This window comes from Monomorium pharaonis, chromosome 1, assembly GCF_013373865.1.
Source record: "Monomorium pharaonis isolate MP-MQ-018 chromosome 1, ASM1337386v2, whole genome shotgun sequence".
Taxonomy (NCBI): Eukaryota; Metazoa; Arthropoda; class Insecta; order Hymenoptera; family Formicidae; genus Monomorium; species Monomorium pharaonis.
The window spans coordinates 3,479,230-3,505,335 of record NC_050467.1 but is presented as its reverse complement, the minus strand read 5'-3'; the positions used below and the strand labels follow the sequence as shown (position 1 = coordinate 3,505,335).

The following is a 26,106-nucleotide window of genomic DNA, read 5'->3' as shown; positions in this document are numbered from 1 at the left end:
ATAATGCAATATATTTGAACTCGGAAGAAAAATTCTTTAATGCAGGCCTAATTACATGGCCGAATTAGTATTCCTGTTAGTTATTCATCGTTATAAAATCTTATATGCCAGAACGTTATTTTTAATCCGCGGACTTTATGTAAAGACAATAGTGTGACATAAATATCAATTTTCTGGCACATATACCGCAATACAAAAATATCGCGCTTGCAATTCTGTTTGCGTGACATTTTCAGCGTCGCAAGATATTTCGGAATAAATTCCCGCAACCGACAATCTCCCAACGACAGTCGCAAAATTCACACGTTTTCACATGCATACCTTGTTTCCAAGTGGACACAGACTTCTTTGCATCAACTTCGCTCAAAGCCGACTTAAGTAAATTTGTTTCTCCCTACGTCACAAGTTAAACGATAATCCGTCGAAAAGAAAATAACTAAATTTAGCTTATTACAATTACTTCAATTTAATATAAAATAATCGATTGTATACATATATATATAATTAATATATTATATTAAATTATAAAAATTATAAAAACATATATGTATATATGATATACAAAAATTAAAATTGATATCGCGGCTTGATGAATATTTCATGCGTGTTTATTTAAAAGGCAACTTTAAAATCATTAAAATGTATCGCGATTACGATAACAGGATAGGATCCGCATAAAAACCGTCACCGTAATTCACTGCAGTCTTTATCGCAAGTGTCATTGACAATGAAGATAAGGCGAATGCAGCGAGCGCACTATCGCTAAGTCGACAACGAGATTGCGAGATAAGCCGCTTTTTTTTAACTCGTTGACGTAATCCGGCGATTGTTACGCGAGTACTCGCGTGCCTACCGACGTAGGCGAGACGAATGCAACGGTAAGAACAAAAAAAGAAACAGCGAGAAAGCTAGATATATAAACAAAAACGTGGGGCGTTTTCCAGCCGAGAGGACGACGTAGCTTTTGCGCCCGGCGATTTCCTCGTAGCGACATCGCGCGGCACGATGCCAACACACCAGGATGCGCATTCCAACCAACGATCTTTCGCTCCGACAATGCAGGAGAGCCCGAAACTCGCCGAGAGATACGGTAAACAACACGCCGGAGCTAAGCTCCGGCTTTCTCTCTCCGGCTTTCATCTCTCGTCGGACCAACGGAGCACCACGGGTGTTTCCCCGTGCGATCTCGCGAGACCGCGAGACGGGCTCCGCCGCGCGGAAATAATTACGCGCGACGCGTATATTCGCGGTGTGACATAATTGAACCGCGCCGTGTTCCGGGTTTTGATTCCGGGCGGCGCGGCGTGGCGCGTCGCGCGGCGCGATCGCTCGGTCCGCCCCGGCTCCGCGGCGGCGGATCTCGCGCGAGGGCACGGCGACGCCCGGCACGACGGCGACACCACGCGTCCCCGCGCAATTATGCGAAAAGAGGTGCGCTGGGTGGGAAACGGCCTGGTAGCCTCAGAGAGAGAGAGAGAGACGGGCGGCTCGGTCGCTCCGCTCGCGAAGGGCCGCCCGGCCGTCTAGCCGGCCGTCAAATCGATCGGATTTTGTTACTCACCGATTCATCGAGATCCGTCAGGCCTTGCCGCGCGTGCAGCGGTCGGATGCGCTCCCCTCACTCGCCGCGGGACCTGCGAAAACACGGAACGATTCACTTGTCACTAATTAAAGATATCGCGACGGCGGCCATACTGCCGTGCGCAAGGCGGCTCGCGTTACGCCCGCGAGATGGCGGCGCGCGTCCGCTCGGCCGGTAACGCCGACGTGAGCGCGTGCGGTATTATACTTTTATACTTTTATTAGGCAAGTCCCGTTTAACTTTGCAAAAACAATTTAATGCGATGTTTCTTCTGTTTTTCTTTCCAGATAATTGATATTAAAATGTAAGATTTTTCTAAACGTAAAAATATTTGTGTGCGTGCACGCGTATTTAAAATGTTTTAATCTTTAACTTACAAAAACATTTTGTACCAATCTCTAGATTGTAGCGTCTTTTGCAAACGTGAACTTGTCGCACGGATAAAGATGTGTCTCGACAGTATCGACGTCATCGTCGAGCGTTGTCGCCTGCAATGCGCAGAGTAGAGGTAACAGCTGATTCGTTCTTCCTAACCTCAACCGCACGGTCGACTTTACGTTCCTTCGAATCAACGGCGTCCGCGACTTCCACGGTAGTAAGGATCGGGATTCGCGGAGGACTGAGCGATCGCGATTGATTTAAGTCGGGCCAGATTGAATCGGCAACAATGGTGAAAATCAACACGCGATGGAAGACCGCCGAGGACTTCAAACTCCTGCGTGGAGCCAATGTTGGTAAGTAACACAGTGAATTCCGTCTGAAAACATTGCAGAATACGAAGTCGCAGATATACATTCGCTCTCGCCGTACGTTTCATTCCAGGAACGAAGGTTAAATACTTCTGGCGCAAAGGATGGGTAGAAATCCCGGTGATAATGGGATCCTCATTTCTCGCGTTAATAGGACTCGGTATGACCGCCTACACGATATATTTCCACTTAACGCACGACATGACTCCGAAGTATTACAACACGCCGAAAAGTAAGTAATCAAGAGTATTTGTTTTTTGGGAAGCCTACTCGGCTTTGCGGTTGTTACGCAATCCAATGAACGTCCGTCGATAAGGCAGAATCGCTCGTGAGTTAATTAATACTAATTGCGCCAATACTTTAGTTTACAGACCGGACGATCCGGAAGTCAAGAGGATCCGTCACACCTCGTTTTTTGACGATAAATAATTTGCATTCAATAAATATCAATAGCACAACATCTAAGATGGTACATAGTCATTATATATTCCTTCGTTGTAGATTTATGTTTCAAATAAATGTATAAAGTGTTGGTATCACAGTGTGAATCCATTTTCTTTCTGTAGTTTTAACTCTACTTTTAAATCAATGGCTTCGTAGAGTCGCGAATCAAATTTGCGTAACATGGAATTGTACAATATAAAAGAAATTTTGATATGCAGTTTTCTAAAAATGTTATATAATTTGGGGCAATATTTTCTGAAATATCTACGGTCGCCCGTAAATATATCAAACCTATAATCGTAGTAATAGATCCTGAATAACCGTAAAATTTTCTCATAACGATGCAGTAAACGAGAACCGATTGACGTTTGATGGCGCTTGAAGATATGAGGACCATATGGTTCTTTTATGCTTTCCTGACGTCAAGACGCTGTTATATCTCTTGATCTTCGGAAATCTTTAAAACGCATTCTATGTGTGCGGGTATATGAAGCAATCACAGCCGCGAAGAATTTCGGTACGATTAATCATATGACGCAATTGCTTACGCAATTGATGACGCATTATGATTACTTAGCTTATATATATTCGCGGAAGGCAATTTTTGATCTTTATAATTCCGCGTGAAAGCCACGCGGTGAAATCCGAAGGGCACTTGAATGCAAAATTCATTCGCGCATTCTTTGAAAAAGCCCTTCGAGCTCTTCCTTTATATTTTCGCGCTGTATTGTACCGTCGCGCGGTTTTATTTTTGATATTCCGTGAAAGGAATTTCCCTTTCCCTATCGCGCCAAGTCACTCGGCTCTTCTTCTTCTTCTTCTCGTCTCCCCTCGATATTCTATCCTCATTTTTTAGCATTAAATTTCCTGCTCAGCGTCCCGCGACGGAAGGTGGGTCCTTTTGCGTGCCACATCCGAGGATTACGGCGCAAAAACGAAGACTTTTCGCTTCACATCACATAATTCCAGCTTACGGCTATCTCCTTTAATGTTCTTCGGTCATACCACTCATGGCGTAAATTGTTTGCACACATCTCGCTTTGGTCGAGAAATGTGTACGTGCTACAACTTTAGAGACGGCTTTTTTTCCATACTTTAAATTTAAAGCCATCATTTTATTCTCAACGCATTTAAAGCTGATATGCTAGTATGTATGACAAAAATATATTGTTAAATTTTGACATATATTTGAAACTTTAATAGTTGCATATTTACTATATGTATATATATATAACTATATATATATATAATAGAGTTTATATATACCATAACAGTATATAAGTTACAAAAAATATTAATTGCTATACAGATGTTTTATACACTTTTGATAATTATTAATATAATATCATAGAATTGTTCAAGACTGATCATACTTTTCACTTGATATTAGAGCGGTTTATTGAATCGGACTCGAAAGATCGTCACGAAAACATCTTCGTTTCTGTGTGACACAAACTTGTCTCAAGAACTTTGATCCTACGCAAGCCCTTGAAACTTCGGCAAGCTGTAAAACGTCTCGTATTCGTGATTTCGGCATAAGAACGGTATGCGAAATCATGTCGATCAAGAATCCCCATCGCGGTACAAGGGGAGCCCGAATCTCTCGCCGATGACTTTCGCGCGCGCAAGGGGGAGAGAAAGAGAGAGGGAAGGGAATGGACCTCCAGTGATATATTCCTACAAGAGAGAGTGTCAGGGCGCAGGATCGCGTAGTGCTGATGGTGCTTCCCTGCGTTGCGTGTGTACGTTATTACAACCAGGCGAGGACGGCGTAGCGTAGGGTTGTACGCGCGCCGCGGGGGGCGCACGACGAGGAACGAGAGAACGCGCGCACGAAAGGGAGAGAGAAACAGTGAAAAGGAGGAGGGATGCCCCGAAGGGGGGGCAGGGGAGGAGGAGGAGGAGAGAAGATGAGTGAGAGAACGAGAGGGCCGATCGAGAGGGTGAGAACAGCAGGGGGAGAACACGGAGCACACGGTACGGAGCAACCCCCATTGCCTCGCCAGTGGTTCAGTCAGCGTTTCGCACCGGCATCGCTCCGCTTCGCTTCGCTCCTCGCTCCTCGCTCCGGGATTTCCTTTCTTCAGGTACGTCCTCGTGCACATCGTCGCGTGCCCTCCCCAAGTTATCTCGGAAGATCAATGAGACCGCGATACATCGGCAGCGACGTCCGGGCCACGTTCGAGTAAATCACGACCGAGTAAAGCTGTCGTGACGGCACGGCAGAGAGCTGCCAAGAGGACGAGCTAGTACCCCGATAGCGAAGCGTGGTAGTCAAAGCTACCACTTGTCGCTGCAGCTGGGGGATAAAGAAAGCAGGAGGGAGAGAAGGAGAACGAGAGAAAGGGAGAGTGCGTCGTGAGAAGTGCCAAAGCGTGGACACGAGATCGAAAGAAAGAATTGAAGGACCTGTACGGGTCCTTATCGGCCAGGACGGTGCATGTCTCGGACCTCGTTTCCCAACTTTTCCTCCGGCAACGCTTTGTCTACGTTCCTGAGGTACGTAGTGGACGTTTGTGATAAGAGAATGCCAAAGTCTTGTCGCTTCTCAGTTGTATGCTACTATACCGTGATATGTATCATCTTGCTTTTGCAATTTTAGTTTGCACTAATGAAATTTTTTTTTTAATACAATCGGTCGACGAAAATAATTCAACTTTAACGTGTCGGCACCAATTGCTTATCGGTCACTTTTTTCTAATAACGCTGAAATAATTTTTTATATGAAAATATGTGAATGACTTTTGCTTTTTTCTCTCCTTCTTTTTGTACTTAGTAATCTATAATATTTACCTATTTTGTGTGATATTATTTAATATGGAGCAAGTAAAACTATTTTGGAGAGAGTAAAGAAAAAAAAAAACATAGAAAATTTAAAGAACCAATTTGTCAACGCAAATATAACGTTGTCACGTTGTCGCAATTAATGATGATTGTTAGCGACTGTGATTGAGCATGCTCGTAAACGTGTTAAAACGTTCCACTTTAACCGTTCGCTCGAATATCATATATCCGACCGGTGATATATTGGCGATGAGAGACGCCTTGAAGGAAAAGCCCTCAGTTCGTGATTTGATCTCCTATTTGCTCAATGTCCTGTCAGTCCGTCTGGCAATCCTTTCAAGCTCCTCCAATGCTTTCGGCTCTTTATATGATGTCTTAACTTCGTTGCGCCGAAAGAAGAAACTTTTCGGGCATCTCATTGTTAAAATTGCAAAATCTCAAACCTCGTAAGTTACAAGGAGATAAATTCTTTCAAAGGTATAGCACTGGTTTATTAGTTAGTCCAATAATTTTACAGTTAAGATCCCATCTTAAAATAGATATTTACGATCGATTTATAATCGATATTTTATTGCGTTAAATAAATTAATCCTTTCTATTACAAAAGATCGAAGTTATTTCTGATTGTATAGAATTATCATATTTCTCTTTTCCTCACATTTGGCATATGATAAGTTGGATTACATTAATCTCTTTAGTCTGTCCTAGAACTTTGTCCATTTTTCTACAAATAAATATGCAAAATTAATGGGCGATATGTTGCATTGTTTCCTAAAAAAGGAAATGTACATGATTTACGACGACGTTAAGCTCTTACGTATTTATTCTGCAATGCAATAAAATTTGAATATTTTCTTTTTATTTAGAGTAGCTTTTATGTAACAGAATTAAAAGAAAAAGATGGAATTGATGAACGATAAAGTTACAGGTATGACAAAATAAATATAATCTCTGCGAGAGCAGTACGAGCAATACGAAAAGTGCTAATTGATACTTCTCAGTAAATATTGCTTCAAAGCGCCGTTTTTTTTTTTTTTAATTTTACATCTCGCTATAAAACCGATTTAACCACAGAAAAAGTGGAAAAAAGCACTTCGTGTGGTTGATCATAGATTTTCTGCTAAACGGGCGAGATAATCCCTTAAAACTTTACGCATGTTGTACATACATGCCTTCCGTAAATAGCGCAAAGTCCGCAAGTATATCGCTGCTGCGCGACATTTTTTTCTCCTTATGAGAAAAACGTGACGGCTTTGAAAGAGTAAATAATTATGCTCGTGTGTAGCACGGACTTTATTGATTCCGCGGGTCGTAGACGCACCGTAATACGCCTCGGAATAAGCCATTAGGACACGTGCTCGTATTTGAAAACGTGACATTTCAGTGCAGATTTGAAATATCGCAGAACCGAAAGAATCGTAAAGCCGAAGCTTATGCTTGTACTTCTCGATAATCGATAAATATTAGGTCAGTTTGCGAACGAAATTTTATACGTAAGCCAAAACACTTCCGACGTAAGGTAGAACATGTAATCATACAGCTGCCCTATACGGGAGATATTTATTACGGGGGAGAGGCAATTATTTTCTATTCGAATTCATTAGAAATACCGAGGGAGAATCATTATCACGTTAAGCCAAATTAAGTATGTTCACCATTATTACATTATGATACATCGAGAGAATTATCTTTCTCAATGAAATGCGACGGGATTCCCTGCATTTCTCATTGACGTGCATCTAAACTTGCAAAACATTTCGTTCGCTATAGCTTACGCGGTTGATAGTACGGCCTGCTGCTATTCAACAGACGTGACGCCCAAGTTCACCGAAGCCTCGTAAACTCGGCCTGGACTTGGGCCAAATCGAAGTACCATAGTGCCAGGCGTCGTCGTGCACATAACTATATGCGCCCGAAACAGCTGTTAACCCGACTTGTTGCACCGTCAACAGACGTAACCACGCCGCAACTGGTGAACTTCGCCGCGCGAACACGTAATCAGGGTTCTTTGTTGAATGTAATTATAGGCCGTAGATATATTGAGCTCGTATGATATTCGGGTTTAAAGTCGTGATACTAATAGCCGTATCGATCGAAAATTATCCCCGATACGCTATTATATTAGATCTATTGGAAATCAAACTCTGTCATTAATAAATTTTTTAATATATTAATGTCCTAATTAAATATAGACGCAGATAATGGAATAAGCATGCGTTAATTACAATGTTGCGTTGCATTGTTTGTAGAATTTAATTGCGTAATTAAAACTGCAATATGAATAAAACAATAATATGATAAACAAATAATACTAACGATAAAAAACGTGGACAATATTTTAAAGAGAAAGATAAAACCTCCATTTTTTCCCCCTTTTACCTCTAATGGAAGTGTAAATATTGTGAATTCAAGCACAAAAAGTAATAAATAAAAGTTATTCGGAAAACTTACTCGGGAAAGCATTAGCCGATTGCCGATGGAATTGACATTTAAATGTTGGCAGATACACTTTTACTTATCGATTTGCTTTCTCAAGCGCAATATCGATTATTTTTCCCCTGTTAAAACACATTTGGCCGTAACAATGTATCTCAGGAAAGCACACGGATATTATTTTTGAAATCCGCTCGACTTCTCGACCCAATAACCGAATTTATCACACTTGCGGGATGGAGGTCGTGGAGAAAACTCTAGCTATTTCAGGAAGTAGGCTACGCGCGCGAAGATAATCTGCAATGCTTGTAAATGCATTCATACGATTGCACGACGTCCGCGTGGAGCCTTGGAACGTAGCGTCGCGATTACACCACTGGGATACGCGAAAGCAGCCGCAAGTACGGCTTTAGTTCGGCGAGGGGAGAGAGAAAGAGAGATAGAGAGACTCCGACAGAGCGAAGAAAACTATTTGCGATGAAAAAAAAAAAAAAGGACGCAAATTTCCACTAGGCCGCGCCGTCAAATTTCTCGCGGTACGTCGAGCACCGCGTCTCTGTACGATGCGCTTTTGTGCATGCATCGTTACGATCGTTACGATACGCGAATTTTCGGTTCAAATGACAATCACTCGGTCGGACGTTATCGCTCTGTCCCGTTACACGTGTCGCAAGAAAATAACGCTGGCGTACGATACAGCGGCGAATAAAAAAAATATTTATGTGCTCCGCTGCCCTCCTCATTCTTAATTTAACGCAGTTTATTTTTCATTGTATATTGGTTATCGAATTTTTCGCGATCGATATTTCCTCGGGGGAAATTCCTCCGCCTCTTCATATTCAATATCAAATACCTTGATACCTCGAATTAAAATTCTCAAGAAGTAGACCTGACTTGAGTTTAGATGGACAATGAAGTTTCGTTATTCAATTTCCCTTCGACGGTAGCGTAGTGGCCTTAGGTGAGGAAGGCCCTTTACTTTACAAGCGCTTACAACTCGGTAGCTGTCAACGTTACATTTTCGCGAGAAGATAGAAATAGATTGATTACGATTGTCAACGCGCCACGAAAATTAATATCTGTGGCACACAGGTGTTATTAAAAAAAAAAAAATCGATATTTGAACGAAAATGGAAATTTAACTCGATATTAAGCGACTACAAACAACAAAAGTCCGGCTGAGTGATTACAGTCGATTATCGAATCGCCGACATCCGATGCGGGATCATCGTGTACTTTTTGCGTTCTATCTGTCGCACGTGTACGACACGTACGAGTGGATGACAGAGGCGTATACGAATAAACGCGCGAAGAGAGCGCCCGTCCGGAGTGCGCGACGGGTGTGGTTGTTTAGTCGCGCGATTGTCGATCAATAGAGACAATCAAGCTCTTAATTACCGGGACGTGACTAACCGCCGGTTGGAATTCGGTGTCGAGCTTTTCGTCGATTAGGCCCGTCGTCGTCGTCGCCGCGTAAAGCTCGCTATAATACGCGGGCGGGGGCGACGCAGCGAGCTGATTGAAAATAAACTCGCGCATCTTGACGTCGTTTCCCTCTCTAAAACTTCCAAGTCTCGCTCCGCGCGTCACATTATGCCAGATATACCGAGTTTACACGCAAAATCTGCCGCTTGCATAAGGAAGTATAGTCGCGCGATGGAAATACACGTTTAACGACGACCGCGTATATAAAATAGTCCGCGCTTCCTCTCGCCCACGATTTCCTTGATCTCTTCCTTCTGGAGACGATCTAATGAAAATTTAATCGGACGTAAACCGATTCCACTACCTCTTTCTCCTTTAAATATCTAACGCAATTAACCTCCATTTAAAATTGGCCGAGGGATAAAGCGAGGATATTCTTATCTCGCGGGTGATCTAGATTTTAATTTGGGAGCCGTGATGTCCGAGTGTTTTTCTTTTTTTGTTTTTTTTACAGGCAAATTTCAAACTCGTTCGAATATTCGCGTGCGGAATATCTACGGGACGTCCCGTGTGTACATTATATAGCGATTGTTGACAAAGTTACTTCCGGCATGTTAACCGCGCACCAGGAATTCTTTAGTCATCGCGGTTGATGCCGACTGACGCGTCTATCTATGTGACGCCCGCTCGTAAACTCGTGAATCGCTCTCTCATAGCCCCCCTCGCTGCTATCAGAGATTGTTACTTACGCCCAAACACATGGATGTGGGAAGCGGCGATAGCGACAATGCCAAGCGACAACAGCGCGTGTAGTCGCGGCTCGAACTCGCAAATGAAATAACAGTCGGCGAGAGCCCAATCAGATTACGGCGCGAGCAAGCAAAAGCACTCAGTGGTAGAAACGATAGCGAGTAGTTAGTTCCGAGTTAAGTAACGACGCAAGACGCGAGTGGCAAGAGTGCCGGAGGGAAGAAGGAATAAAGCGAGAGAGAGAGAGAGAGAGGCGGAATTACTTTTCTACTTGAAACGGATGGAATAGCATATCCGTGCCGTCTAATTACGACAGGCAATTTATTGGCAAATTGAGAACTCCGGGATTCGTCTTTACTCGATTATCGCATGCATTAGGCAAATCAGCGACAATATTCGACATTGTCTTGGCGATAATGTCTGTCGTACCGTGGATACGTACGCGCGAGAAACAATCCACATAAATTAATAATAATAGACATTATGCTTGCGTATTACACGTTGCGCGAGAAAACGAGTAGAAAGCACTTGCGCTGGGGGGGACACTTTGTTTTCTTAGATTTCAAACCGGACATAAAATTTTCAGGAAGGAAACCGGCATCTCCCTCTCGGGGGAGTGTCTTTTAACCGGCGGCTTTAACCGTCTTGCCTCGCGGCGGCGATATCAGAACGAACGACCTGCCGGCGGCAAAGGGTATTAAGTGGGGCGTAGTAATCGTTTATGCCGTAATTATATACTTGCGTAATTCTAGGTTCATGTAATATCATTGCACTTGCCGCGACGGGGATTAACGGGAGAACGGTGGGATTTTTAATCGCGGGGATGCCGAATCGAACGGGCGGAACGCGCGGGGCGGCGAATTAACACGAATTAAATTAAATATCACGATGCATACGCTGTCACGTCAACAGGACATCCCGCCTTAATCGTTTATCAAATAAATGAAATATATACGGCAGATAAATAAAACGCGTCGTTGAATTAAATATGTATCGGTGCGGCATAACATGGACGCGCACAAGCGGCAGCCGACGTTGAACGTTAAATTTATAAACACGGGCAATGCACAACTGCGGACGCAAATAACGCGGACAGCAGAATTTCGTTTGTCACCTACCACCGCGGCGATAAACAAAAACATCGACCGCTTCGGAACGGCGTAATAATGGTGCGCATTATTGTATTTCGTTAAGCTTCGGATAACCCGCGCGAAGACTTTTACTTGTACATCAGGCGCAAGCTCGGCCGCGGTTGCTCGCCCAGAAAATATTATGTCGTCGAAATCGTTAAACCGACGTTTAGTCAATGTTGACGGGCTTGAATCCGCTTAGTATGATTAAGCCACGTAGCATTAAGAGGATAACGCTCCGCGATACACTCGGAAACACCGCCGAACGTGTGTCCCGCCGAGAGGACGGGCGAGCAGATAATCTGATTGCCGATGTTGCCTGGGTTGTATGGTCCAAATACAAACCGATACTTAGCTTGTCGTGTATCAGAACCTGGTGGGTCGCTGGCGTGAAGAGATCAATGTTTCTTAAACCCTCGCGTGCCGGCGAGAGCTTTGTCGTAGCGCTAAAATCGTAAAATCAATAGCACACGCACAGCACGTAGAGATTTGTTGCTCATTTTTCCTACGTTGTACGCCACATCGCGATGCCATACGGCAAACATAAAATATACCGAGCCGACGGTCTTTGCAAATATAACGCGTTCTTGGGAACGTAGGAACCTTATTAATAGAAGTCGGTCTAATTTTTTTCAATGCTATCGTATAAATAGTGAAATATGCAGCTAACAGCGTATGGTTATCTTTTAATTAAATCTGTTCCAGAGGAATTGTAATAGAAATCTGCACGCTTTACTGGACTTGGCTAAATCTCTAATATCGTTGATGCGAGAATAATATGCGAGTGTATATGTGATGCACCGGTCAGATAAACCGGCCCTAATCTGTATATCTTTGATCGGAGCAATTATTACGAGTAGATAAGGGATAATGATACGAGCTCTAACATCTGCATTTACATAGTCCCCGCAGCCTAACGTGGTTTCTACCTTAGTGCCATCATAGTCTGCTTATTACCATCTGCAATATTCATAGTCGGACCGTAAGCAGACCGTTATTACTTCCTTCGAGAATCGCCACTATTTTCGACAGAGGTCGAAGGATTAAAATGAAGATTAAACGATCGAAAATTGCGAGCTTAGTTACATTGCAATATCTACGTATCTAATACCGTGGTACAAGTTAATTCGCACATTTATCAAGAGCTTTTGCACTTTAACGAAACGGAATGCTTAATGTTCACTTAAAAAAAAAAAAAACTGACAAAAATTCAGTGGTAATGAAAGATAAATTTTAATTTAACGAAAACCGGACTCTTTCTGAAATTTCGCGCAGAGAAACAGAGAAAATATAAATCTTAATTTCTTACGTAGTCGATCTAATTCTAGAAGAAAATAAAGATGGTGGTAGATCTCGGAGATTAAAGTTAAACTGACTTTGCTGAAACTGTTCATAAATCCCATAAATAGTAACAGGGTCACGTTCGACTTTTATTTTGAAAGATATTTGCACGGCGAAAGGAAAGGATACACGAATGAAAGTACAGCAAACGCCGATATCACCGAGACGTATCGCGAGTCGGATAACACTCACTCGTCACACTCGCGCGGAAGTAAAACATAACTCTAGAAACGTTTCCGATGATCCATACCGCGAAACCATCCTGGTATTTTACTTTCCACACGTTTTCAGTGGAAGTACAACGAAAAAACGTAACCCCATTTCCTTGGCACAGAACAGAAATAAACCATTATTGGGGTAACAATAGCCCTCGACACTGAAACAATTGCGGTCAGTAATTGCGATCTTGCTCGGAAATTTAAGAGTTGAACGACGTGTTAATGGCCTAAATACTGCAAATAGAAGTCCAGACGGTACCCGAGATAAAAGCAAAACCGAAGTTCTACGGTTCTATGATTTATACCGCCATTTGCTAAACGACAACGAATGTATCGAGGCGATTCGAATAGTTATTGTTGTGGAACATGGTAACGATGAAATATAGTTAGAGTTCATTCAAAACAAGTTACTACGTACTTGAAGAGACAGAGAGAAAAGAGAACAGGAGAGAGGGAGAGAGAGAGAGAGAGAGAGAAAATAAAGAAAACAATACGTACGTCATATTTTAATGGAGGCTTTAATAATTGCAGCCCACACCCTCGACACGCGGGCATCAGGTGTCCTATTTAAATATTTATGAAGCCTCACCTCTTGCGTATCGTCTCGAAACCGAGGTACGCGAAGCGGCACGCTGCCTTGTTCAGAGGTAAATTTGCCGAGCAACGACGACGACGAGCATTAAGTTTACTTCATGTATTTTTCAGCGAAACGCGTCCACAAAGGTTTTCGTTTAACAATCTGCATCCCTCTTTGCGAAACCTTTTCATTTGTATTAAATTTTAAGAGAAAACTAATTAATTAATACTTGACAGTATAATTTCTATGCTTCTGAAATCGGGATGATATTTACGACAGAATGTTATTTGAATATTATTTGTTGAAAGATCACTTATAAACAAGGATAGTATTTATGAATTTAGCAACATTAAAATTTCAGTTTTCGGTAAATATAAAAGGGATTTACTTGATTTTACCCCCTTTGAGTAGAAATCTTAAAGAGAAACGGATCAAGTAGTTCTATCATTCATAAAGTAACACCATTTCTGTCTCTCTTAATAGGTCTTCTCTAACTATGACTATCGTGCGTAAAGTGGTGTTAAGCGGTATTCAGAACTTGCTTCGTTGCAATCATTAGTCCTCTATTCAGTGTGACCGAGTTAGAATTGCACGGCGTTAAGGATATAACGCATTCTATTATCCTACTAGTTTCTACGCCCAGATCGTGACTGCGAATATCCAAGTTGGAGAGTGAACTTTTCAAAAAGCACGAAGAAGAATGTTATCGCTTATCGTTTATTGTATGTGAAACTCGTGTTTCTCGAGTGTGAATAAAGCCTCTCTTGACACTGACGTTCGAGAAACATTAGTATTCAACAAAAGAAATGCAAACTTTTATACAATAAAAATAAATTTGACGTTATTTTTTAAATTAATGTATGAAGATCTGAGGATGTTATTTGACTGTACAGCGCTAAAATTTGAAAGCTTCCTAGATTTACTTTTTTCTAAACAAGAAAAATTATTCATGGTTTAGAAAATTTTATCCAAATTTGGACCCTAAAACTAACGACAAAAAAAAATTAAAAATTCAACTTTGCTTATGCAGCAAAAATGATCCTACTTTACTACAATTTAAGTAAATAATTTTTAAATGAGTAAGTGAATACAAATAAACTTTTTCACGAATATTTATTAGAGTTTTATTACATGTAAAAAATTTGATTTGCTTCTTAATTTGTACTATTTCTTTATCAAATTTGTAGGTAAATGTTACAAAACGCGATTTTAACGAATAAGAGCTAAGAACGAAAAATTACATAACATTTAACCAATAAAAGAATTATGTTCAAATATATTACATTTATAGAGATTCAAACGTAATAGAACAAATATGAAATTTTTCAATTCTTTTGGAATACTTTGAGAAGTGACACATATATACCTTGAGATGAACAATTTTAAATTTAAAAAAATAAAAGCTCCTGTAAAATTTGTTTCTTTTCTTCTACATAATACGCATCGACTTAAAGAAGTACCGAGAAGATATTACTTGTCTTTCTTTTTACTTTATAATGGTATAGCTTTATAATGGTTTTCATAAATTGCCTTCCACTGCATTTGACAATGTCGACCTTTTAGAATCTCTTTTTAATGAAAAAGTTGATTACGAAGGTATGGCATTTACGGTGTTTCTCGTGCATTCTGTGTTTATCATTACCCTGCCACTTAAATAATAATAAAAAAATACGAGGTGGACGCAGACAAATATTTTTCAATTAAATAAATTACACGGAATCTGCATGTATTTTCCGCGTGTGATACAGCGAACGTGCACGAGGGTGTGTAGAGCGTTTCAAATTTATCTTAAAATATTCCTGAACGTATTTGAGGAACCTGAACTTTCCAATTCCCATGATACCTATATCCTACCGTGCGAAATTCCTCGCGTTTATTTAGTATGCCTCCTTTAAAGCTTTTTCATCAATATAACAAGTATTCGTTAAACCTCGTGAAATATGTAATATAAAAATATATAATATAAAATATGTGAATATCGAGTGCGCAATATTCAAGGATTTATTGGGGATTGTAATAATTATGGAAATTCTATTGAAAAAAATACAAATACTGATAGAGTATGTGCCGTGTTTTACGGTCGCGTTTTATGTTCTCTCAATCTCCAGAAAAATAAATTTTTTCCATTGTTACCACGAGCAACTTCCGGATGTTCTGACATCGGAATAAAAAGTAACGAAAATATTCAAGAGTGCTCGCATACTGAAATGTGTCTGGTGCATTTGGCCTCTTCTCTTTATTCTTCCTCGCCGCTTTAATATGAGTATTTTTGCCGAAGTCTTCTGCCTTGAATCAATTCAAGAAAATCCAATCGAGATTCGTGTTCCGTGCGTTCATGCTTGGATCTCAAATATCCTATTCTTTTTCTTGCACTTTGCGATTTCTTGGGAATATGCGGCGATGTCGTCTGGACATGGTTGCCATCTTTTTATTTATTGAAAAACTCCATCTTAAAACTATTGGAGATATTGTTTGTTGTTCAAATGTACGAAGAATCATTTCGGTTTGTGAAATTCGCGAATATAACGTTTATGTTTAGGCGAAAATCGGTAGGTTTTCCGTAATTTGATGCGGTCTCGCGAGAGATACACCTCATTGAAATGCTATATGAAATGTAAATGACCCGAAATTTATATTGAAAATCTGAACGCAAACAACAACACTAATCCTTCTAATTGAAATATTAATAATCGAAATATTCTTTATATTAGCGTTAATTGATATTCATATTTACAAAAATTTTCCAAATTTGCATGATTCCAATATTCTACCGTGCAATGTTCTCCGTGTTTTTTTCTGCCTCTTTAAACTTTTCCGTACAGATATAATAAGTATTCACATGAAACTTGATAAAATATGTAATGTAAATGTGTAATGTGAATATCGAGTGCACAACGCTGAACGAGGACTTACCGGGAATTGTATAATTATGAAAATATTGTATGTGTAAAACAATTTTTTAAAGATAAGGATTAGGATTTGAAAACAAGTTTAGAATAGAAGGAGATAATAATTTTATACAGCGAAACAAGATGCACAAACGAGTTGTTTTCGTGTGCCACAGACTCCATTTCGACTAATTAAATAGGAATGTGGAAACTTTAACACGCGTACAACTTTGACGATAAATGTACCCCGAGAGTGGCAAAAGTACTGCGGGATTAAGTCGGACTAATGTCTCATTCACGAACGTGTAATCCCGCAGCTGGAGGCGTGCGGCCGACTCCTGTGCTGCGTGCAGAGGCTCTGCAGAAGCGGAAGTGCAACCGACGAGCCCGCCGAGCATCGGCTCAACGCTCGCGGTCGGCGAGGAGCGAAAGCGGAGCCCGAGCTGGTGGATGGTCAGGGTCCTTCGGGCCCGGAGGATGGAATGCTCGCTATGCCCGTCAGCCCGAGTCCCGCGTCCACCTCGTCGCAGGAGGACGCCTGCAAACCGCCGCCGCGCAACTGCTACCGTCTCGTTATGCTCGGCAGTGCCCGCGTTGGAAAGACCGCCATTGTAGCACGGTAAACGCCTGAAATATGGCAAACCGCGGCATTCAGCTTCAAAGCGCTCTACCTCCTCTTATCATACGTTGTCCTTTGTTGCGTCTCGTTCTCTACCATTGTGTTTTTCATCGTGTAACTTTGTAATAAATACGATACATTTATTTCCTTATTTCTTGAATCTAATTACGTATACCTCTTAAATTTAACTACGTAAAGATACAGAAGATTTTCCTATACTTTTCGTTTATTTATCTCAAACTTTTATTTGGGCACGACGTTTTCCATTAGAACTTGGCCGATCCAATATCTTCCGCTGAACGGCCTGTGTTTTAATATTCCGCGCGCTTCGTCCGTTCGGTTTCCTAAATTCTATCCGTCGTGCTCTCTTTCACAGATCGATTACTAATAGTGCGAAACAATGTCATTCAATTAATCTTTGAATCATACCGCCCGGCCCACCACTGCCTACCGCATTATTGTGTTTTCTATTGTTGGGTGACCGCTGCCATCCTGCGATAGGATATCGAAAAACTGGCCGCCACGTGTTTTCACGGAACAAAGAGCACAGTCCGAATTGGATCGATCTGTCGAAATTGTGACCTAATCATATTTCTTTGGTCATCATCGAATAAAATCAGATAGTGGCCGCGAGTTATTAAGGAGACGATAAAATTCCTCGTCCCGCTGCCCCGATATTGCGCGTCAATTAATGTCGCGGTTCTGCGAAAATTCGCGGTTCGGCCAGTTTGAAGTTATGTCGATTATCCTAAATTGACCGCAATTACGTGACCCCTGCGTGCGTGCTAAGCAAATTTTTCGTCCAATTTGTGCGCGTAGATAGCAATCAAGCTAACGAGCCCATTTAAAAAAATCGAGACAATGCTTATTCTCTCGCTTAAAAACGTGATTCTTCAAATACTCGGCGTTACGATTAACCCTACGTTTACCGTTCCCGTACCCGTGTCTGTTTCGGTAAATATGTCTACATAATTAAATTCTAGATACGTCTTCTCAGCCTTTTTTTAAACCTTTTTAAACCGTCTTGTACATAAAATTATCATATTTTATTCTGTTAATCGCGGCATGAAAACAAAATTTGAAAAGAAAATTGAAATTTGAAACTCGAAAGCTAAAAAAAGGCGAAAAGAAGAATGTAAAAGACCAACGATAAAACTGTGCGAGCAAAATCGTTGCTGTTCACGTTTCAGGTTTTTGTTCAACAAATTTGAAGAGAGCTACACCCCCACGATAGAAGATTTTCACAGGAAACTCTACAGGATTAGAGGCGAGATTCATCAGCTTGATCTTCTAGATACAAGCGGAAACCATCCGTTTCCGGCGATGCGACGATTGTCTTTCCTCACGGGTAAGTCCATCGGCTTACCTCCCCGAAGAAATGCGCTGCTCCGTTTCAAGTAGACATTGCATTCAAGATGCCGCAAAGTATACGCGTGCACACTTTCGCTAGATATAAAAATTTAATTCTCGGCTGTCATATTCCGCTTTTATTGCAGCGAAAATTGGTTCGAGAAGAATTAATGGATATTTGACTCTTGTATGAGTAGATAAAAAATTGCACGTTAGCGAGTGACGTGTTGCAAATGCACTGCAATGCATTTTATATGAGAACACGCCAGCCAGACTGCAATGGGTGGAAATAAAAGAGAGTCATAAAGATCCAGACGCTTTTTTGCCGTGAATATAGTTTCGTAAATCTTTAAGCGTTTGAGGAAACGCGATCGATATATATGTAACGACGCTCATCTAAAGATTAACACCACAGTTTTAATATTCTCCCTTAATATTCTCCCTTGTTCAAAGAAACTTTCGTTTATAACAAAAGAGTACCTAGAACTACATACTGGATATTATGGAGAGAAAACTGTACCGAACATTTCTGTCATCGGATTCGCGTTACGCAAGTTTCAGGACTTTTGGCAAAATCTCATATCCTCAACAACGATAGTTCACTACATCCTGTACACGGGAAAAGTTCGTGGGAGATTGCCCGAGGTGAATGTCGACTGTTACCGGAATTTCAAGCGGGGTTCAAATACGAAATTACACGAGTGTCATGTGGTTTCAATTCATTTCACAAAAGTCTAAGCGAAAATTACACGTCTAACATCACAGTAAAAATAAAAAATTTCACAGATTTAAAATTTAGAACCGAAATCGATTTTACAAATAAAAAAAACAGCAGTTTTTTAATAATCTAGTCATTCCTTTTTGTCATTCTGTTGAAAGTATTTTATTCAAATATAATGAAAATTAACGTACTTAAAAAATCATAACTTCTTTTTGTTACATCAACTATTTCTTATTTTTCTCATTTTCATAATAGAATATTTTTTAATTGATTTGGTGATATACTCTTGAATATCATTTTGTCTAATTGAAACTGTCTATATACACATAATCCTCTAAGTACGATTAATTGCATTTAACTTGCATATTAGAGAGATAGCATTATATACGTAGTCAATCTCTATCGCAATATCCAGTGTGTTAAGCGAAAATAGGATAAAATGGATTTGACAAGTCGAGAGGAGAACCGAGGGACAAGAGATGAGATGGTGATAAGTGATCGAGAGGAACGTTTGTGGAAAAAGTGGGGGAACGTATGAGAGGGTACGCGTTCGGTCGATAACTCAATTTCGTTTACTTTCCCTTTTCTTCACCACCCGATAGCCTTTCCCCTGCGAAGCACACGTTTGTGCTCCGCTGACTCTGTACGTAGATCTCCCTTGTTCCTCGTCATATCGTATTGCCACCTGTTCCCGATAACCCGATATCGTATCATGCTGTCGGATGCGCGACAATTGCATCACTATCGCGGTTGTCAAGATGGAGGGCAAGCCCTTCCAACTGAAAATACATATTTATACTTGGACATATATATACGTACAAATGTCAAGTCGACAGGTGCGGGATATAATCTAAGTTACAATCTATGCACAGTATGCAATTCCCAAAACGACACTATCTGGCAAGACGATTGTAAATTGCTATACAGCGTGACGCGCTTATCTGGGATAGAAAAACCTATTCTGCCCCGTCCGACTCAATATATCCTCCACATATAAAAAGAACTGATGTCACCGAAAAATAATCAACATATGGTGTTAGAAATCTTTTTGCGTTCAGCAATTCATCACAAATAGCGATATTTTAATTATTTAATAGATTTAATATCTTGCTAATTTAACGCAGAAAGATTATTAGCGCTATCCGTGAATTTATTGCGTCAGAAAAGACAGTTACAATTTTACTTAAAAAATAGCAATATTAAAAAAATGTATTTTACGGTCAAAAAAGACAATTTCATAATTTGATAATCGCAGAAAAAAAAGGGTTTAATAATACTCCTCGAGTTTACGCGATCCGAAAGTTTTGGTAGCAGCAGTTTACTCCCGGGATCTGGCCAGCCCGATTCGCTGTTTTAAGCGGAGTTGCACAAATTGCATCGGACAGAACCGATACTCGCCTCTCAGTTATTGCACAACATGCGCCTGGAAACGGGCGATGTATCGTCGCATGTTGCCAGCAAAGTTGACCTCACGTAGGCATGTACGATAAAATTAGACACGTAAATCCGAAGAATTTTTAAATTGCCATCCGTGTGTGCGGAAAATCAAGAGAGCCACCGTCGATGGGAATTTCATCGCGGCGTGTTTAGTTTTGTATTCCGTCCGGCGCCCGTGCCGTCGGAAATTCCGTGCGTTCGACAAAACGAGTCACGAGCCCCCATTCGCATTTTTCTCGGCGCGTTCCACTGAGATCTCTTAATAATTCATAGATCGGTCAATTGCCGAAAACATTTCGCGCGCAGATATACACACGCACGTAACATCAGCATTTCCGTCGGCATCGGATACCAATCGTAAATGTATAACTTTTTGTAAATTTTTTTAGATCTATTCACAACATAACTGCAAATAACGTGTCGCAAAAGAACAACGTCGTCCCTTTTTCGCAAACGCGCATTACTGGCTTAAGGTTAAGACTGACTTATGCGTCAAGGATACGTAAAAAAAGGATTTTTCGCGAGCCGCGCATCCGTCGAATGCGCGCTTGAATACGGAGGAACGCAATATGACCCCGATTCGAAGACAATGAGCCTCCGAACGGGGCGCTCCGGCTGTTGCGAGAAGAGAGAATTCCTTTCGACACCAAAGACACGAACTTTGCGGCATAATGGCTGACATACATATATATTTTCATCTCGAGGCGAGAACAATATCGGGCCTGCCTGGCGTGTTTCGCGGGAATAAGATGTTTCGCGGCGCTTCGTTGGTGGTAGCCAACGATTTTTCGAAATATGGAGGTCGGATCTCTTCCGAGAGAAGTACTCCCGGATGATACGCGGACGACACGAAGCTAAATGAATTAGATGAATCGTGTTTGAAATTGTTCCAAATTGTTTGGAAGAAAATAAACTTTCTTACAACTTGCAAGTTCTGAGCCTCTAGGCGTATCGCAATAATATCTCGTGTAGTTTAATTGAATTTTTACATGTTTAACTGTACGGTAGCCGCCCTTACAATTTCATGACTCAATTATGTAATAGATTTATCTCGATAGAGGAATAAAAGTCGCCGAGTTTACACGCAAGACTGACAAACCTTTTTATGCCACTCGCTCTTATAAAAAAATGTAATACTGAGCAGTATTAAATCGGCCAGTACTTAATATTTATTTTAAGTATTAATAACACTGCTTTTTATAATATTTAAAATAAATAATAATTATTGGCCAATTTAATACTGCCCGGTATTATGTTTTTATAAAGGCGATCGATAATTATGGGGATATGTAAATATTTGTATATATGTATTAAGCCATTCTGCCGCGCGCTTTTGCAAAATTAATAATAAGAAAAATAAAAGTGAAATTATCAATGACGTATAATAATGTGTAATAATTATTATATTATGTATTATTATTAATTTGTAATTATAATTACTAAATACATAATAACAACATGTTCATGATAATAAATTCCTGCTGGCAAAATGAGAATGCTGAGGACCTTTTAGACTCTGAACCATTATTAAAGCACAGTTAACGACAACGTTATTATTATATGCGACACTTAGCGGCATCTTTTAGCGAGCAGATATACGATAATAAAACCAAGTGGAGCGGCGTGTGTGTGTTGGCAAGCGACGTTATTACCGAGCTTATGTTCTATACGCTTGACTCGTTGCATCTCCCATTGGACGAGCTTTTTGTTCGTCCACGAGAGCAGCCAGTTGATCCTACTCGCCCTTTTGTTCGCGGCGCGTTTTTGTCGGAAACAAACGGTAACAGCGGCGCTCTCATAGACACGAGACCCGGAATCGTTACGCTATTACCGTCCAGAGTGGATTTATAAATACACAGGCCGTGCCTCCTCTCGTGGAAATAAATCCGTCAGGATAAATATTCATAATCCGTAGCATACACGCGTGTTGCGCATGTGACTCGCGTGACCGGTATAATTAGTCCGTATGCAATGGCGTGTAGCGGCTTCCGTCCGTTTCGGAATAATTGCAACTGATGTCGCATAATGGAAACTCAAAAGGGACGGGAAAAAGAGAGAGAGAGAAAGGGGTCAAAAATTCAAAACGTGTTGACGCACGTGTCGCAGAAAAACCATTACGTGAATCTATGCTTCCAAAAAAAAAACGTAATTTCAAATCGGAGAGAAAAAGAGAGAGAGAGAAAGAGAGAGAGAGAGAGAGAGAGAGAGAGAGTGTGTGGGTGTGTGTGTGTGTATCTATAATTAATATTCAACAATTCAGCGTTTTGAGGATAAACAAAACTTGCGATCGAACACACGACGTTCGGCTCAGTTTCGATATGACAACCAATTTCGCAGGGGACCTCTTCGTCGTGGTGTTCAGCATGGACTGTCGGGAGTCCTTCGAGGAGGCTATCAGGCTGAGAGAGGCGATTCTCGAGACCAAAGTGAGCGCGACCCAAAGTGCTACGAAGAGCAGACGGGCTCACTACAGTCTGAAGGTCCCTATGGTCATCGTGGGGAACAAATGTGATAAAGATGTAAAGTACGTTTCTTCCTTTCTCCGATTCTAAATATCCGCCTAAATATCCGAATTGCCTCGTCGTTACATCTTGTCGAATCACGCGATTACTTTTACTGACAATTTTATTCCTCGCTTTATTACAGAACGGTCACGGTTGAGGAGGCCGAGCAATATTGCGTGAGCCAGGACGAGTGCTGCATCTTCGTGGAGGCTTCCGCGAAAAGAAATTATCACGTGGACGAACTTTTTTATCAGTTATTCGTAGTGGCCGGTCTACCTCTGGAGATGGCTCCGAATCATCATAGAAAGGTACCGCTCACCTTTGGCTCGCCGACCATGTTGCCGCCGTCGCAGGTACGTAATGATAATAATGCTCAATACGGCGTAAAGCAGCTCGTTGAAGTGTAACTTCCTCGAAATTAATCAACCGTTTCTGTAATTGAAATCCGATCGCGGAAAATCCGATTAGAACTGACAAAGAGTCGGAACGACACGATGTTGTTAGTCTGGAGTTGCATCGCGATCGATTAAACGAGAATTACCTTTCACGAACATCGGGGAAAACGGGCTGAAAAGCCTTAAAAAAAAAACGACCCTTTTGTTTCCAGCCGCGACACAAAGCCACCCTCAGTATAAAGCGTCGATTGAGCGACGCTTGCGGCGTCGTGGCGCCAAACGTGCGCCGTCCTAGTATAAGGACGGACTTAATGATCATGCGGACGAAGACGTGTTCGCTCGCGGCCGGGAACGAGAACAATACGCCAGGATCCAGGATCACCCTTAGAACCGGAAGAACGGAGTCCAGGAAGGCCTGCTCGATACAGTGATAATGCAAATGACTCTCATGCACGCGGACAAATCTCTAAAAATATGATGACGCAACTTGAGAGCGATCTTCGGAAACGAGTATTAATATTTATATAATAACGCATTTGCATCTCTGTCTCGTTATACTTTTATTTTACTACGACCATTGTATAAGGTGTTCTATTTTTGTTTTTATATTATTTTATTGTAATTGACGCTTACTGTCGTAATTTAATCTTTTTCTATATACATTTTCTATAGTGAGAAAAATAGAGATAACTGAATAGAGACAACTTTGTCTAATAGAAACTTTACATACACCGTGCAAATCACGGTGCGATTGAAACTTTTAGGTTTACAATTTGTTAGACTGCGAATACGGATACGAAGCGTGTACTCGCGAATGAAGATCGCCAAAGGGAAATTATATTTAAACCGACCACGCTACTCGCCTTAATTAATTAATGGAATATAGCTTTAGCGTAATGTCCCGAAGGTAACATGTATAATTAACTTAAGACCGAGCGAGAGAAAGAGACAGAGACAGAGAGACAGAGAGAGGTAAGCCGTTACGTTAATTAATCGTTGTCGATCAAACATTAAACGGGAAATCGATACCTAACGAATTACTAAGGACTAACGACTAAGGACGAGGAGATCGTTTGACATTCGATCGAGGGTTCTCCAATAGCAGCAAGATGATTGAGTCGCACGAAAGAGAGCGTGTATTCTTCCTTGTTAGGTACAAATTTTTATCGATACTATTCTCAACAAAGAATCTTCGCGAAAGAATAGATCAATTTGCGCGATCGTGAGTGAGAGGTGTCGAGAAGTGTCAGCGTTGTATCAGTAATAAGAGAGAGAGAGAGATTGCAAAACGTAGTGAGAAAGCTTTTTACTGGATTAGTTAACTGCGCCCATCGTAGCCTTACTCGAGCTCCGACACGCGAAGGAGCGACGTTTATACTTCCGCATGAGATCTAGAGTGTTGTAATTCCATTAATAGCACTTGATTCGAGGAAATGAATATTTGACCGTAGCGCCATTCCTACCGCTGAATCTTCCGCGCATACGTGAATGTATTATTAATCCTTTCGCTACGGATAAATAAGTATTCCTCAAATTAATCTTATTACTTTTACGGCACATCACGCGTCCAGTTTGGTACTCGGTTTGCCGCTTTTGCCGCGCGCAAGACCACCTTGTTAATGACGAGACTCGTGTTACATGTACCACATGCGTACGAAATCAATCGATATTTCCGTATATCGGTTTCCTTTCCACGCATCTCAAACTTTGTTGAAATGCAGCGGGCGAGAGCGCGCAGAATTATCGCCTCGTCAAGTCGCGTGTGCATGCAGTTTAAATGTAATCAGATTAAAAAATACGTATATATAATTTTAAATCCGAAAACTCCGTGCCCGATGTTGATAGCGAAGGATTATATTTGTAAATCTTCTTTGCGCAGTTTTAGCTTTTCTTCTATAAAATTACATGACGTCGGGAAAAAAGGGTAAGTATATTTATCCAACACAAGCGGAGGTTACTCAACGAACAAGATGTTGAAATTTTGTGAAATTTATCCGTCTCGGTTTACAGAGATATACCTTTCCTACATACGGCTCATCCGATAAATTTCTCGAACGATAAAATATTATAGGCACGTAGATCTCTCTTTTGTGTGTGTGTGTATGTGTGTGTACGTGTGTGGGTGTGTATGCGTGTGTATGTGAGTGTTCGAGATGTGGATTAAGCATTCTTTCTTTTCCCATAGACTCGGCTACAGTTAATCTCTAAGGTACAATCGATTTGACCAATTAGGCAGCTCGTAAATCGCCCCCGAAAACAAGCGCGAAGCTTCGTTCGGTGGAGTTACATCGCTGCGAGTGGTAAAGATAAGCAAAAGAATAAAAAAAAAAGATTAGTCGCGGCATGCACAATCATGTTCGCATTTTGTATCGAATAAATGACATTTTCTCCACGATCTTGCTCTGACAAGTTGTAAGTACTTTTACATCCCCGTCTCCCGAAATAAATATTAAAATACTTCCGAACGAATTCGCACCGCTGGCCTTAATACTTCGATCTACGGATCAAGCGAGACATCGCTTGCTCTGATCGCCTCGAGCAAGAAATTGACTTAAACCAGATTTCCGTCATTAGCGCCCCGGGTCACGATTTGTAGATTATCGCAACCGGCGAAATACTCTATTTTATTGGTTTGATCGATAACTCGTTAGTAGAATTTTCTTAGATATTAATCGCGCGCTCTTCAACGTGGCAGGATAGTCGCCGTAACGAGATGAATATGATACGGATCTATGAGCGCGCGTTCATTGGATTTTCGT

General features: G+C 41.1%; 3 protein-coding genes across 4 annotated transcripts in view; 2 read left to right on the top strand and 1 right to left on the bottom strand.

Annotated features, from left to right (window-relative positions):
* LOC118644798 overlaps positions 1 to 1,693 on the bottom strand; it is a 160,945-nt gene extending 159,252 nt beyond the window's left edge. Inside the window, exons 1-2 of the mRNA XM_036284388.1 lie at positions 1,666 to 1,693; positions 1,562 to 1,617 (exon numbers count right to left, since the gene is read on the bottom strand). Of these exons, the coding sequence (XP_036140281.1) occupies positions 1,562 to 1,617; positions 1,666 to 1,693 (84 nt within the window). The remainder of the gene's footprint in view (positions 1 to 1,561; positions 1,618 to 1,665) is intronic.
* Positions 1,694 to 2,066: 373 nt separating this feature from the next.
* Positions 2,067 to 2,872, top strand: LOC114254860. Its single transcript, XM_028192197.2, has 3 exons — positions 2,067 to 2,316; positions 2,405 to 2,563; positions 2,696 to 2,872. The coding sequence occupies exons 1-3, from the start codon at positions 2,250 to 2,252 to the stop codon at positions 2,758 to 2,760; spliced, it is 291 nt and encodes a 96-aa protein (XP_028047998.1). The 5' UTR covers positions 2,067 to 2,249; the 3' UTR covers positions 2,761 to 2,872.
* A 1,620-nt stretch (positions 2,873 to 4,492) lies between these two features.
* On the top strand, positions 4,493 to 25,742 carry LOC105829039 (GTP-binding protein Rhes). 2 transcript variants are annotated; one of them, XM_012667674.3, is made up of 6 exons: positions 4,493 to 4,862; positions 16,639 to 16,940; positions 18,131 to 18,288; positions 22,786 to 22,972; positions 23,095 to 23,305; positions 23,560 to 25,742. In XM_012667674.3, the coding sequence occupies exons 1-6, from the start codon at positions 4,644 to 4,646 to the stop codon at positions 23,776 to 23,778; spliced, it is 1,296 nt and encodes a 431-aa protein (XP_012523128.2). In that variant the 5' UTR covers positions 4,493 to 4,643; the 3' UTR covers positions 23,779 to 25,742. The 2 variants fall into 2 exon arrangements, with proteins under 2 accessions (XP_012523128.2, XP_012523129.1); XM_012667675.3 differs by lacking the exon at positions 4,493 to 4,862 and adding an exon at positions 5,089 to 5,274.
* The last annotated feature ends 364 nt before the right edge of the window (positions 25,743 to 26,106 follow it).